At 43.9% G+C, this 15,094-nt stretch overlaps 1 protein-coding gene and 1 non-coding gene across 5 annotated transcripts in view; one reads left to right on the top strand and one right to left on the bottom strand.

The window, feature by feature from the left end:
- The window catches only part of LOC145531818 (uncharacterized), a 55,694-nt gene that overhangs the window by 22,601 nt on the left and 17,999 nt on the right, over nucleotides 1-15,094 (bottom strand). The window contains exons 3-4 of one of the 4 annotated variants that reach the window (XM_081555379.1): nucleotides 9,720-9,919; nucleotides 6,289-7,807 (exon numbers count right to left, since the gene is read on the bottom strand). The exons of 1 other annotated variant lie outside the window; for it this stretch is intronic. In XM_081555379.1, the coding sequence (XP_081411505.1) occupies nucleotides 7,802-7,807; nucleotides 9,720-9,919 (206 nt within the window). In that variant the 3' untranslated portion in view covers nucleotides 6,289-7,801. Of the gene's footprint in view, nucleotides 1-6,288; nucleotides 7,808-9,719; nucleotides 9,920-13,770; nucleotides 14,748-15,094 lie in introns of those variants that run through there. 2 more of the 4 variants (XM_081555384.1, XM_081555385.1) reach the window with 2 other exon arrangements.
- On the top strand, nucleotides 1,468-1,615 carry LOC145533618 (small nucleolar RNA SNORA12). Its single transcript, XR_014074205.1, has one exon. It is a non-coding gene; the product is annotated as a small nucleolar RNA SNORA12 (small nucleolar RNA).

Here is a 15,094-nt window from a genome sequence, read left to right as displayed (position 1 = left end):
TTAATGCCTGAAACAGTAAATCACCTGGTCATTGCCAAGGGGTTCTGTATGCTTGTCGTGGTATGCCTTCGACACTCGGCCAGAGACTTAGTAAGATCTCTGCCTTACACTTCACTTTCTGCTTGTAAAGAGCCTCAGTGTCAGCTTGTGGTGAGAGGGCCTTATCAGTTCTTTTCTGAGCATGTACACAATCCTACTACCTGTGCCTCAGCCTTCTGGATTCTGAGGAACATTTCAGATTTTCAAAGCCCTTATGGACATCTCCTGCCCTAGATTTTACTTTTAAACTTTTTGAGGTAGCCTGTTGTTTGCCTCAGTTGTTACCTACTGCCTGCAGTACCCATAGCATCAAAAAAATTACCTTGAAATGTTTTTACCAACACCCTCAGGGAAAAGACTTCTCATTGGACAAGCTCCAAGTCTAATCAGTAAGGACAGCCTTGCAATCGAGGCTTCCGGGAGCTACCAGACAGGTCACATGATGGCAGTTCTGTGGGAATGAGGCTTTCAAGAAGCTCTGACTCTGGCTTGCCTCTCCTGCTCTCTGCCAGGCTGCTGTTTTCCACTGTGATTGTGGTTGTTGATTTTCAAGGCTATCATGGAGCTGGAGAGACGGGGGGGTGGAAATAAGACAAGGTAAATTGCCCCAAAGCTCCCTGTTGTTACTGAGTTTCAGTCACTTTTCTTGATTGAAACTTCCCAGATTGCTGCGATCTTCTGGTTAATTTCCAGATTCTGACAAGTTGGTTCTGACCATTTTTATCAGTTTTCTTACTGCCTTTCTGGAGGTTAGTTAGAGTTTTGAAGGTCCTTACTCCAGTTTTACTGATACCACTCCCCGGGTAACATCTTGACTGTAACTCTGAGAGAGACTAAACCACAACCATTCTACAAGGCACCCCCAAATTCCTGACCCACAGACACTGAGATAATAAATGTCTGTTCTTTTAAGTTGCTAAGTGTTTGAATAATTTTTTAGGTAGTGATACCATTTGCAAGAAAATACATATATTTCTCTCCTCTTAAATACATTTTAAAGCACACTCTACACAGTGCTCTACACGTTTTTTACTTATAGAATAATGGTTTCTTTCTTCTTTCTTTTTTTTTATATTTATTTGGCTGCATCGAGTCTTAGTTGCATCATGCAGGATCTTTTGCTGTGGCACACGGACTCTACTTGTGGCACGTGTGCTTCAGTAGTTACGGCGTGATGACTCAGCTGCCCTTGGCATGTGGCATCTTAGCTCCCTGGCTAGGGATCGAACCAGTGACTCCTGCATTGCAAGGTGGATTCTTAACCACTGGACCACCAGGGAAGTCTCCCCATTTCTTTTTTATGGCTCTCTAAGATTCTACTGTGCGTGCATTTGACCAGTAACTTATGATGGATATCTGTCTCCACTCACTCAATGATGTATATTAAGACTGTATCTATCCAGTCTTCTGCTCTTTTAAGTAATGCTGAATTGTGGTAGTTTTCTTTCTGGCACATGTGTTAAGTTTTCAAACGGGCCTGTCTCTGCCACATATGTTATATAGGAGCTGGCAAAGGCTTGATGACAAAGAGGTCTCTTTCTAGCCTTTCCTGCACCAGAGATGGGCTCCCACACGTGACAGGCTATGTCATAAGTTGACATCTTTACAGACAGGCTGACATAGACCTGTCTGGTTTGAGGAAAATGTCTGCTGAGGGGTGTTCCTCCATTCCTATGATGGATTTCAAGAAAAAAAAAAAAATGCTGGCATAAAAAGTCTTATTTATTCAAGATTTCTGTTATGTGTAGAAAATTTCCATTTCTAGTTTTGTGTTTGCCCTCTAAAACCTGAGCTTTTACATTTTGTTTCCATAGAAATGAAAAACCTGAATGAATCTAGTATTCTACCACGGGACAGGCAGTTATCTCACTGAACAGGAAGTCAAGAGTTTTGAGGGTTCCAGGGCTGGTTGATAACACTGAAAACCCAGGTTTCTTCCATCCTTCAGCATTCTCTCTGTTGGAGGTGGCTTCATCCTTGAACTAGGAACAATATGGCTGCAACAGTGCAGCCAACCCACCTAGAGAGAGGGAGACTCTTTCTGTGGCTCTCTGGGGGGAGTGCAACTTGATTCATAGTCATTCTTGCAAATTTCTCTTTATGGCTTACTGGGCAGGATAAGGTCACCTGTCCTTTGCTGAAACCATCACTGATAGATACAGGGTAAGCATTCGGTGCCGGAGGCAACCCCAGTATCAGTGAAGCAGAGATGGTGGCCTTCCTGCAGGCAGTGAGAGTTAGCATTAAATCTGAACTTGGAGAAGTGTTCTAAGGTCTTTATGTCACAGTTGTTGTTGTTCAATCACTCAGTCGTGTCCAACTCTTTGCAACCCCATGGACTGTAGCATGCCAGGCTTCCCTGTCCTTCACTAGTCCTGGAGCTTGCTCAAACTCATGTCCATTGAGTCAGTGATGCCATCCAACCATCTCATCCTCTGTCGTACCCTTCTCCTGCCCTCAATCTTTCTGAGCATCAGGGTCTTTCCCGATAAGTCGGCCCTACCCATCAGGTGGCCAAAGTATTGGAGCTTCAGCTTCAGCATTAGTCCCTCCAAAGGCTATTCAGGACTGATTTCCTTTAGGGTTGACTGGTTTGATCTCCTTGCTGTCCAAGGGACTCTCAAGAATCTTCTCCAACACCACAGGTCAAAATCATAAATTCTTTGGCGCTCAGTCTTCTTTATGGTCCAACTTTCACAGCCATACATGACTACAGGAAAAACCATAGCTAGACTAAATGGCAACCCACTCCAGTACTCTTACCTGGAAAATCCCATGGTTGGAGGAGCCTGGTAGGTTACAATCCATGGGGTCGCGAAGAGTCGGACACAACAGAGCAACTTTACTTTCTTTTCTTTCTTTCTTTCTTGACTATATGGACCTTTGATGGCAGAGTAATGTGTCTGCTTTTTTTAATACGCTGTCTAGGTTTGTCATGGCTTTCCTTCCAAGGAACAAGCATCTTTTAATTTCATGGCTGCTGTCACCATCCACAGTGATTTTGGAGCCCAAGAAAATAAAGTCTGTCATTGTTTCCAATGTTTCTCCATCTATTTGCCGTGAAGTGATGGGACCAGATGCCATGATCTTTGTTTTTTGAATGTTGAGTTTTATGCCAGCTTTTTCACTTTCCTCTTTCACTTTCATCAAGGGACTCTTTTGCTCCTCTTTGTTTTCTGTCATAAGGGTGGTGTCATCTGCCTATCTGAGGTTATTGATATTTCTACCGGCAATCTTGATTCCAGCTTGTGCTTCACCCAGCCTGGCATTTCACATGACGCTGAAGAAGCTGAAATTGAACGATTCTATGAATACCTACAAGACCTTTTAGAACTAACACCCAAAAAAGATGTCCTTTTCATGATAGGGGACTAGAATGCAAAAGTAGGAAGTCAAGAAATACCTGGAGTAACAGGCAAATTTGGCCTTGGAGTACAGAATGAAGCAGGGCAAAGGCTAATAGAGTTTTGCCAAGAGAATGCACTGGTCATAGCAAACACCCTCTTCCAACAACACAAGAGAAGACTCTACACACGGACATCACCAGATGGTCAACACCGAAATGAGATTGTTTCTATTCTTTGCAGTCAAAGATGGAGAAGCTCTATAGAGTCAGCAAAAACAAGACCAGGAGATGACTGTGGCTCAGATCGTGAACTCCTTATTGCCACATACAGACTTAAATTGAAGAAAGTAGGGAAAGCCACTAGACCATTCAGGTATGACCTAAATCAAAGCCCTTATGATTATACAGTGGAAGTGAGAAATAGATTTAAGGGACTAGATCTGATAGACCGAGTGCCTGATGAACTATGGACAGAGGCCGTGACATTGTACAGGAGACAGGGATCAAGACCATTCCCAAAAAAAGAAATGCAAAAAAGCAAAATGGCTGTCTGAGGAGGCCTTACAAACAGCTGTGAAAAGAGGAGAAGCAAAAAGCAAAGGAGAAAAAGGAAAGATATACCCATTTGAATGCAGAGTTCCAAAGAATAGCAAGGAGAGATAAGAAAGCCTTCCTAAGTGATCAATGCAAAGAAATAGAGGAAAACAACAGATTGGGAAAGACTAGAGATCTCTTCAAGAAAATTAGAGATACCAAGGGAACGTTTCATGCAAAGATGGGCTCAATAAAGGACAGAAATGGTATGGACCTAACAGAAGCAGAAGATATTAAGAAGAGGTGGCAAGAATACACAGAAGAACTGTACAAAAAAGATCTTCATGACCCAGAAAATCACGGTGGTGTGATCACTCACCTAAAGCCGGACATCCTGGAATGTGAAGTCAAGTGGGCCTTAGGAAGTATCACTATGAATAAAGCTAGTGGAGGTAATGGAATTCCAGTTGAGCTATTTCAAATCCTAAAAGATGATGCTGTGAAAGTGCTGCACTCAATATGTCAGCAAATATGGAAAACTCAGCAGTGGCCACAGGACTGGAAAAGGTCAGTTTTCATTCCAATCCCAAAGAAAGCCAATGCCAAAGAATGCTCAAACTACCACACAATTGCTCTCATCTCACATGCTAGTAAAGTAATGCTCAAAATTCTCCAGGCCAGGCTTCAGCAATACATGAACCGTGAACTTCCAGATGTTCAAGCTGGTTTTAGAAAAAGCACAGGAACCAGAGATCAAATTGCCAACATCCGCTGGATCATCGAAAAAGCAAGAGAGTTCCAGAAAAACATCTATTTCTGCTTTATTGACTATGCCAAAGCCTTTGACTGTGTGGATCACAATAAACTGTGGAAAATTCTGAAAGAGATGGGAATACCAGACCACCTGACCTGCCACTTGAGAAACCTGTATGCAGGTCAGGAAGCGACAGTTAGAACTGGACACGGAACAACAGACTGGTTCCAGATAGAAAAAGGAGTACGTCAAAGGTGTATATTGTCACCGTGCTGATTTAACTTATATGCAGAGTACATCATGAGAAACGCTGAGCTGGATTTAGCACGAGCTGGAATCAAGATTGCCGGGATAAATATCAATAACCTCAGATATGCAGATGACACCACCCTTATGGCAGAAAGTGAAGAAGAACTAAAGAGCCTCTTGGTGAAAGTGAAATAGGAAAGTGAAAAAGTTGGCTTAAAGCTCAACATTCAGAAAACTAAGATCATGGCATCTGGTCCCATCACTTCATGGCAAACAGATGGGGAAACAGTAGCTGACTTTATTTTTGGGGACTCCAAAATCACTGCAGATGGTGATGGCAGCAATGAAATTAAAAGACGTTTACTCCTTGGAAGGAAAGTTATGACCAACCTAGACAGCATATTAAAAAGCAGAGACATTACCTTGTCCACAAAGGTCCGTCTTGTCAAGGCTATGGTTTTTCCAGTATTCATATAGGGATGTGAGAGTTGGACTATAAAGAAAGCTGAGCGCAGAAGAATTGATGCTTTTGAGCTGTGGTGTCGGAGAAGACTCTTGAGAGTCCCTTGAACTGCAAGGAGATCCAACCAGTCCATCCTAAAGGAAATCAGTCCTGGGTGTTCATTGGAAGGACTGATGTTGAAGCTGAAACTCCAATCTTTTGGCCACCTGATGCAAAGAACTGACTCTTTTGAAACGACCCTGATGTTGGGAAAGATTGAAGGCCGGAGGAGAAGGGGACAACAGAGGATGAGATGTTTGGATGGCATCACCGACTCAATGGACATGAGTTTGGGTAGGCTCCAGGAGTTGGTGATGGACAGGCAGGCCTGGCGTGCTGTTTTTCATGGAGTCGCAAAGAGTCGGACACGACTGAGCGACTGAACTGAATTGAACTCTGCATATAATTTAAATAAGCAGGGTGACAATATACAGCCTTGATGTACTCCTTTCCCAATTTGGAACCAGTCCATTGTCCCACGTCCGGTTCTACCTGTTTCGTCTTGATCTGCATAGAGGCTTCTCGGGAGGCAGGTAAGGTGGTCTGGTGTTCCCATCTCTTTAAGAATCCACATCAATCTTCTTCTGTTTTCCCTTTGACTGCTAGGAAACTCTTAAGATAAACTTGCTGCTACTTGGAGCGATTATGGGACATCATGGCATGCTTTATCTTCCCATTAGCTTGTTTTATCTTCATTTTTTAATCGTGTGTGAAATTTCTGGAAACTATACATTCTTGGAGTGGAGCATATTGAAAATAGCATTTTTAATTTTCAGTTTGTAAAAGTTAATCTTACGAGAAATTTGAATCTTTACTTTTCGTAAAATCATTTGAAGGTAAGCCTTTTTTTTTCTTCCAAAATCATTTTCTTTTCGAGAGTTCCACTACACCTGCAGGTCTGTGGCCACATCACTACATACCTGGGGATATTTTGAGCTGAACAATGGAGTGAGAGACCAGTGCCTCATGTGAAGCCAATCTTTGTCCAGAAGGAAACTTATTTTTAATATCGGAAAATGCTCAGATAAATTCTTATTATTTCTATTATTGGAAACACTGCCTATTCCACCCTCCGTGAGTGACTCGCACTTGGGCCCCCTCTCAGTCTCGAGGACCAGAAACACCCGGCGAAGCCGCCTTGATCCTCCCCACGCCACCTCCTGCATTGTTCTCAGCCTGCAGTGTTGTTTTTGGCCCCTGAGTTAATGCTATTGCTTCCTGACGGCTGAGTGTGTTTCCTCCTTTTCTCGCTTTTAAATAGGATCTTTTCCACAGGACAAGAGTGGGGCCTTTCAGCTGGGGTCTGAGGCATTGGTGAAGTGGGGGTGATAGGAAATGGGAAGGGTGGCTTGTGAGAACACCATGTTGCAGGGCCCTTCATTCTACAAAGAGAGTATCTGTTAAACCTTTTCAAAATCAGCGTGCTGGGCGCAGAGTGCAGAAGGGCAGGCTCTGGGCACCAGGTCAGGGGGCCAGGAGGCGGCGTGTCCAGCCATCTGCTGGCAGTGCCCACGCTGCCAGTGCGCTGTCCCTGCTGTGAGAGGTTTCGTTTTCTGGTGCACAGGCCTTGCGGGAGGAGCTAAGATGCACTTTTCTCTAGTGACGCGAGCCGTGACCATGTCAGTGGAGGGAAAGGGCTTCTAACTGTACGCACGTGATGGTTCCAGACTTTCCGAAATTTCCTATTTTCATAGCAGGATGAGGCAAATTCTTCGAAGTTCATTCAGCTTCTTCCTGAGCTTGTTGGGAGCCGATGGTTTTAATAACTCCTTTTCCCATTGTTTCTGATCCCGATCCTTGGGGACAAGGTTTCCTTGTGACTCAGAAGCCCATTCTTCCACATTTAGTTATTTATTTGAAGAAGATGGGGGAGCAAGACTGCTTCCCACTTTCCTTTGACCTTTTTCTCCCCTTGCTGGAAAGGTTCAGCTCAAACAAGGTGGGCAGACAGACCTTTTTCTCTGCTGCTGGGCCTCTGTCTGCTCCCGAGGACACACAGGCAGCGCCCACTCGCCACTGTCCGTTCCCGCCGAGTCCTCTGTGAGGCTCAGGCAGGAGATGGAAGGTGTGGAACACTGTTATTGCTTTGCTTCTCCCCCGCCTTGGAGTGCCTGGGGGCTCATGCCTCGCCCGCGGCCGCCCCAGGGACCCCGGCAGTCTGCCCCCTCCCCGCCTTGCCCCTGACTGCTTCAAGCTTGTGTCATGTCCACAGAATTCAACATGAGGTAGGCTTCACTGCAGAGTCCGGAGTCCACCTCCAGCTGCCTCCCTCCTCTGGCGTCCACAGGCCCTCAGCGGTCACATCCTCGTCTGGACTGGTGGTTCCCCTCTCGAATCCTGGTTATGGACTCACACCACCTCCTCCATCATTCAGATTTCAAACCTTGAAGTTATAGAAATAACCACAGGTATTACGTTCAGAGAAACCCAGAAAACCACAAGGCTGGCAGCGAAGCCCCAGTGACCCCTGCCTCCAAAGACAGTGCCCGCCTCCACAGATAGCCCCTGCCTCCAGAGACAACCCCCACAAAAGTGCCAGTGCATTTCCTTCCTTCTAGTTTGTTTTTTTTCTAATCACATGTATCTCCTCTCCCTCCAAAATGGGTCATTCCATATTCTTCAATGAATTTTCACTTAATAACACAGCCTTGAGGTTGTCCCATTTCCCTGATTTACTAAATCATTATTTGTAGTGACTGCAAACAACTCTGTTTTGGAATCACACCAAACTTCTTCTCAACAGTCCCCTTTTGCTGGGCATTTTGATTGTTCCCAGTTTCTAACTTATAAACAGCTGTGGTGCACACCCTGTGGTCCCCATCTCGCTGGTTGTTGCTTGAGTCAGTGCTGTGTTCCAGCTTCCCCATCCCTCTCTAGACCCTCCCGGGTTGGCCCAGGGGCAGATTGTCTTGTCTCTTAAACTTGGGTGAAATTAGCAGTGTTTTGTTGTTCTGTTTTGAAATAAACTCTGTGTTTTATATCATGCCTTTTCCACTGTGAGATGATAGGGATATTTTCTTCATATTTTTTTCTAATGCTTTTATGTTTAATTTTCACTTCTATAATTGAAAAAACATTTTGGCTGCATGGGGTCTCAGTTGTGGCATGTGAACTCTTAGTTGCGGCATGTGGGATCTAGTTCCCAGACCAGGGATTCAACGTGGGCCCCTGCATTGGGAGCATGGAGTCTCAGCCACTGGACCACCAGTTGTGGTTCAGTTGGTAAGTCGTTCTGACTCTTTGCGACTCCATGGACTTTCCTGTCCTTCACCATCTCCTGGAACTTGCTCAAACTCATGTCCACCGAGTCGGTGATGCCATCCAACCATCTCATTTTCCCTTCTAAAGCATTGGCGCACTAAGAATCACTTTCTCAGATAGCTATGTAGTCATCCTCACAACATTTATGGAATAAATCCATCTTCCCTCCAATGGTGTGAAGCAGCACCTGTACTGTTCTACTAAACTCCTGTGTCTGTTCTGATATATTCCTGGTTCTATTCAGTTTTATTTATTCATCTAAATAGGGGTCAGTGTCTCAGTGTTTTAATCATGGCAGCTTTTTATGTTTTCATGTCTTAGGCTTGTCCTCTCTTCACTCATCATTTTCAGAATGTTCCTGATTTCCCTTCATACGGTAGATTAACATGAGAATGACAACTACATTAAAACAATTTTGAATTCATAGAATAAGTTAGGGAGCAATCGACAGTTTTACAAAATTAACTCATCCTGAAAGTAGGGTTTGCCTTTTCATTTATTCAGATCTTTTATATTCCTCAGGAGCACTGTTCAAAATTCACATATGGACACAGAGTGACCCCTGGTCCCCACAGGCGATCCATGTCACTTGTTCCGTGTGTGCATAACCAGAGATTTTGTTTATGTAGTATTTAAGCAAATGCTAGCAGGTATGTATATTGTTCTGTGTTATGTCCTTTTCCCACATTTTAATATATCTTGGCAATCTCTCCATATTAGCACATGAGGAACATTCTCTTTCCTTTTTATACCTAAAAAAAGCACAGGATTTGTAGGGACAAGCCATCATTTATTTACTCACCCTTCTTGAATCATAGACATTGAGGGTGTTTTCAATCTCTCACTATCACGAGCAGGGCTGTCATAAACAACTCTGTATGTATCATCTCCCACACGTGTGAGCGTATCTTTGGGGCTTCCCTGGTGGCTCAGATGGTAAAGAATCTGCCCGCAATGCGGGAGACCTGGGTTTGATCCCTGGGTCAGAAAGATCCCCTGGAGAAGGGAATGACTACCCACTCCAGTATTCTTACCTGGAGAAAGAATCCCCTGGACAGAGGAGCCTGGCGGGCTACCGTTCGTGGGATCACAGAGTTGGACATGACTGAGCATGTCTTCAGGAAGGTGTTTCTGGAAGTGGAACTGCTCGGCCAGGATGCACCTATAGTTGTGACAGATCCAGGCAGACTCGACAGTGCTGCCCTCCACAGAGGTTGTACTGGTTTACACTCACCTGCCAACGTGTAAGAGTGCCTGTATCCACATCCTACCAACACTGTCTCTTTTGTTTACTAATCTTAAAAGCGAGAAATATCTCAGATTGGTTCTACTTTGCATTTCAGTCACTATCAGTGAGACAGCATAAACTGGAATCTTTTTATACTTTTTCTATGAACTTTCTGTTCACATCATTTTCCTATTTTTTCCTACGGTTTACTTATTAAGTTCACAAAAATTGGTAGTTTGGGAAGTACACTTTTTGTAACACGAATTAGAAACATTTCGTTGTTTCCTTTGATTTATGGTGGTTGGTATCTAGAATATTTTTATAGTTGAATTCATTACTGTTTTTTCACATGGCTTCCCTGTGTTGTACATATACTACTTAGACTTTCTCTACTTAAAATATTCTCCTAGCCATCTTATCACCAGGCATGGTGACCACATTTAAAAAAAAAAAAAAGATGATGAAATATTTCAACATTTAGAAGAGTATAGTAATACATTTTTAAAAGACAGATATACCCATCACCAGGGCTTCCCAAGTGGTGCTAGTGGTAAAGAACCCTCCTGCCAATGCAGCAGATGTAAGAGATGAAACTTGGATCCCGGGGTCGAGAAGATCTGGAGGAGGGCATGGCAACCCACTCCAGTATTCTTGCCTGAAGAATCTCATGGACAGAGGAGCCTGGTGGGCTATAGTCCATGGGTCACAAAGAGTCAGACACAGCTGAAGCAACTTAGCATGCAGCACATACCCGTCACCAGAATTAGTGTTGTTTTGTCATGTCTGCTTTAGATTTCTCTCCTTTGAACGTCTCTCCAGTAACAGTGCCTCCCCTGTCCCTGAGGTCACCGTCTTTGTGAAGTTGCAGTGTACCCTCCTGGTCATGGTCGGGGGCCTTGATTTTGAGACTGCAGAACCCCCTCGGGCTAGCCGCAATGGAAGGGATTTATCAGAACTCTTGACTGAGTTTCCTGGAAAGTCTCCCTAAAATACAGACCAGGGCTTGGGCTGAGTCAGCTGCTGTGCCCCAGAGCCTCCTGCTTCCACTGCAGTCAGCGCTGCCAGTGGGGAGAATGCGAAGTCAACAGCTCTACATGTGTTCTGCATTTATGACGTGATTCTTTTAATTTTGGTTGTGCAGCACAGCATGAGGGATCTTAGTTCCCTGATCAGGGATAGAACCTGCACCCCTTACAGTGGAAGCACAGAGTCCTAATCACTGGACCGCCAGGGAAGTCCCTGTAAAACATTTCTACATAGAGCCTTGCACATTTGCATCTGCTGTGCGTGTATGTGCTACGTCGCTTCACTCGTGTCCAACTCTTTGCAACCCTATGGACAGTCGCGCGCCAGGCTCCTCTGTCCGTGGGATTCTCCAGGCAAGAATGCTGGAGTGGGTTGCCATCCTCTCCTCCAGGGGCTCTTCCCAACCCAGGGATCCAACACTCATCTCTTACATCTCCTCCGTTGGCAGGTGGGTTCTTTACTGGGAAGCCCTTGCATCTTACAGGGGAACCTAAGGGAGTGTGGAGGGAAAAGCACTTGCTTTTCTAGTTTGTGTCTACACCAGGAGCTTGGTGTCACACAAGCCAGTTCACAGCATTGGTAAACTTCCTGAACGTTTTAATGCTCCTACTATTAATTTTTGCATGAGCAATATTGTTTTCAAATTGTTTCAAATTGTATTCAAAAAATTGACGCAAATGGTATCATACTGCAACTTAGCCTTTTCTTTCAATCTTCTTAAGCCTTTCCCTGTTGACATCTGCCGCTCTACTTCATTCTTTTTAACTGCTGTGTATTGTATGTGTCTTAGTTATTTGTTATTGTGTAACTAATCATCCTAAAACTTATTGGCAAGGAACAGCATTTACCATCTCCACGTTTCTGTGGGTAGGAACCTGGGTGTGGCTGAGGTGGGTCCTCTGGCCCAGGGTCTCAGGTGTCTGCTGTAGCTGTGGTCTCATCCAAAGACCCACCTTGGCAGAATCTGCTTCCAGCACACTCTTGTGGTTGCTGGCAGCATGACTCCATGGTGGCTGTGGGCTGAAGGCTGGCTTCTTTGCCATGTAGGCCTCTCCATAGGGCAGCTCACACCATGGCAGATTGCCTCATCAGAGCAAGCAGATAAGAACAAGAGAGTGTGCAGGGTGGGTATCACCATCTGTAATGAACTGTGGTTTAGTCACCCAGTTGTGTCTGGCTCTTTTGAAACCCCATGAAATATAGCCCACCAAGCTCTGCCCATAGGTTTTCCCAGGCAAGAATACTGGAGTGGCTTGCCATTTCCTCCTCCAGGAGATCTTCCCAACTCAGGGAATGAACCCGCATCTCCTGCTTGGCAGGCAGATTCTTTACCACTGAGCCTCTGGGAAGCCCAGCAGGTTCAACAGTCTCCCCCTAAATTCAAATACCCTGAAACCTCAGAATATGACCTGTTTCTCACTGTTATTCCCTGACCCCCCCCCCATATCTACTTAATTTTGTCTGGATGTTTACCAATCTGTGCTTACCAGTGCTTTCTATAGGTATCCCACCTCCTCTTTCTGAACTCATTAAAGAAGTACATCTTTCAGCAGTTTTTTTCCCATAGTGTTCTGTTTATGATTAACATATGTGCATGTCTGGAATAATCTTTATTTACCATCACTCTTGAACCATAATTTGGTATGTAATTCTAGACTGACAGTTTCCTTCAGTATTTTGAAATACTAGTCCCTTGCCTTCTTATTGTTGCAAATAAGAATTCTGATGGCAGTCTAACGCTCGTTCCTTTGTAAGTGATTCTTTTCTCACAGCTTTTAGGTTTTTCTCTTGAAGCTGAACACTGCATTTTCACAGTGTTATGTCATCCTATCTGAGGTTTGAGGTGCCCTGTAATATGAGGAGTTGGCTTGTCAGGTCTGGAGGGACTCCCAGGCGTTCTCTGGATAATGCTTCGTCCCACTTCTCCCCCAGATCACCTAATTTAGACACAGTTTGGAGCATCTCATTCTACCCTCCATATTTTAACATTGCTTTCACATTTTCCATTTTTAATTTCTGTGCTACACATTGAGTCATTTCCTTAAATCTCCCAATTGGCTACTTCTCTCTTTAATTAGGTATGTCTGGTTTTCTGTTAAACCTACACAGAAGTTTTCCATTTGTTTTGATGACTATGTTCTTCATGGCTAGAATGTCTCTTTGGTTCTTTTTCAGATTATTTTTTTTTCAATATTACCTTGGTTTACCTTATGGTTTTCATTGTTTCTTCCATTGCTTCAAACATGTTAAATGCTTTCATCCTAAAGTCTCTTGCTGATTATTCTATCTCTGCCTCATGATGGTTGAGTTCTTCATGGGATCACTCTCTTTTCTTTCCTGGAGGGGAGAAGGCTTTCTTTCCACGTCAGTCGACAGTTACCAACTTGGGTCGCCTGTCTCCACACAGGAAAAGGTGGGGGGGTGGTTGTTTCCTTAAACAGAGAGACCCCTGAGAGGCTGGCCTTGTCAGACCTCCAGAGTGCCCTGACATCTTGAACGGGCATCAGGAACCTGGGACCATCCCTGGGAGCCCCTCTGCCAGCCCTCCAGGGCACATGATCTCTCTGAATGGGCACCTAGTGGTGAATTAAAGGTATCTCTGAGAAGTCTTCAACATAGTCTGGCCTTTTGTGACCCAAAAAAGTCATTTAACTATTTATTTCTTCTGTTAAAAAAAAAGGTATATTCTTTATTTATATGGAGAAAAAGATAAAGTATTTTAAGTATAAGACTTCAAAGAAAAGGTGACACATGTTTTCTTTAAAACAAATAGTTTAATTTCATTTTTATCTGGAAAAAAACATACAAGTTTAAAAGGAAACAGCAAGAACTTGAACATGTCATCGTGTCATTTATTTTTTTTTAAACGGTACTAGAACTTTTCAAAATGTGAAGATACAGAACCATTATAAATTCCTGGAATCAAAGACTCCAAATACAGATGAAAATATATTAGTTATAAAATGTCAATTCATGAAATATTCCATTTTCTCTGTTTTTATCAGGAATATTCTATAGAAACACTGTATACAAAATAAGGCAGACTTTTGGAAATTAAAGTATAAAATTTTTAGGAAAAATAAGTGTGAAGTCCAATTTCTTTCACTTTGGGGAGTTGCCTGCGGAGCCAGTGTTGGAGCCCTTCCGAGCTCTTCTGGGGTCACTAGTTGTTGTTCAATCACTGAGTCGTGTCTGACTGTCTGTGACCCCATCGACTGCAGCATGCCAGGCTTCCCTGTCCTTCACTATCTCCTGGAGCTTGCTCAAACTCGTGTCCATCAGGTCGGTGATGCCATCCAACCATCTCGTCCTCTGTCATCCCCTTCTCCTCCTGCCTTCAATCTTTCCCAGCATCAGGGTCTTTTCTAATGAGTCTGCTCTTCACATCAGGTGGCCAAAGTGTTGGAGCTTCAGCTTCAGCATCAGTCCTTCCAATGACTATTCAGGACTGATTTCCTTTAGGGTTGACTGGTTGGATCTCTTGCAGTTCAAGGGACTCTCAAGAATCTTCTCCAACAACACAGTTCAAAAGCATCAGTTCTTCAGCACTCAGCTTTCTTTCTGGTCCAATTCTCACACCCATACATGACTACAGGAAAACCATAGCTTTGACTATACAGACCTTTGTCGGCAAAGTAATGTCTCTGCTTTTTAATACACTGTATAGGTTTGTCATAGCTTTTCTTCCAAGGAGCAAGCGTCTTTTAATTTCATGGCTGCCGTGAAACATCTGAGTTATGCATATTTCTCCCAGCAGTCTTGATTCCAGCTTGTGCTTCATCCAGCCTGGCATGTCACATGATGTAGTCTGCATATAAGTTAAATAAGCAGGGTGACAATATACAGCCCTTAACATACTCCTTTCCCAATTTTGAAACATGTCTGGTTCTACCTGTTGCTTCTTGACCTGCACACAGGTTTCTCAGGAGGCAGGTAAGGCGGTCTGATATTCCCATCTCTTTCAGAATTTTCCACAGTTTCTTGTGATCCACACAGTCAAAGGCTTTAGTGTAGTCAACAAAGCAGATGTTCTGGAATTCTCTTGCTTTTTCTATGATCCAACAGACGTTGGCAATTTGATCTCTGGTTCCTCTGCCTTTTCTAAATCCAGCTTGAACATCTGGAAGTTCTTGGTTCACGTACTATTGAAGCCTA

The sequence above is a fragment of the Giraffa tippelskirchi genome, chromosome 13, assembly GCF_054371585.1.
Source record: "Giraffa tippelskirchi isolate mGirTip1 chromosome 13, T2T-mGirTip1v1.2.pri, whole genome shotgun sequence".
In the NCBI taxonomy this organism is placed as follows: Eukaryota; Metazoa; Chordata; class Mammalia; order Artiodactyla; family Giraffidae; genus Giraffa; species Giraffa tippelskirchi.
Note: the sequence above shows the minus strand (reverse complement) of the source record. Positions and strands in the feature narration are given on the sequence as shown.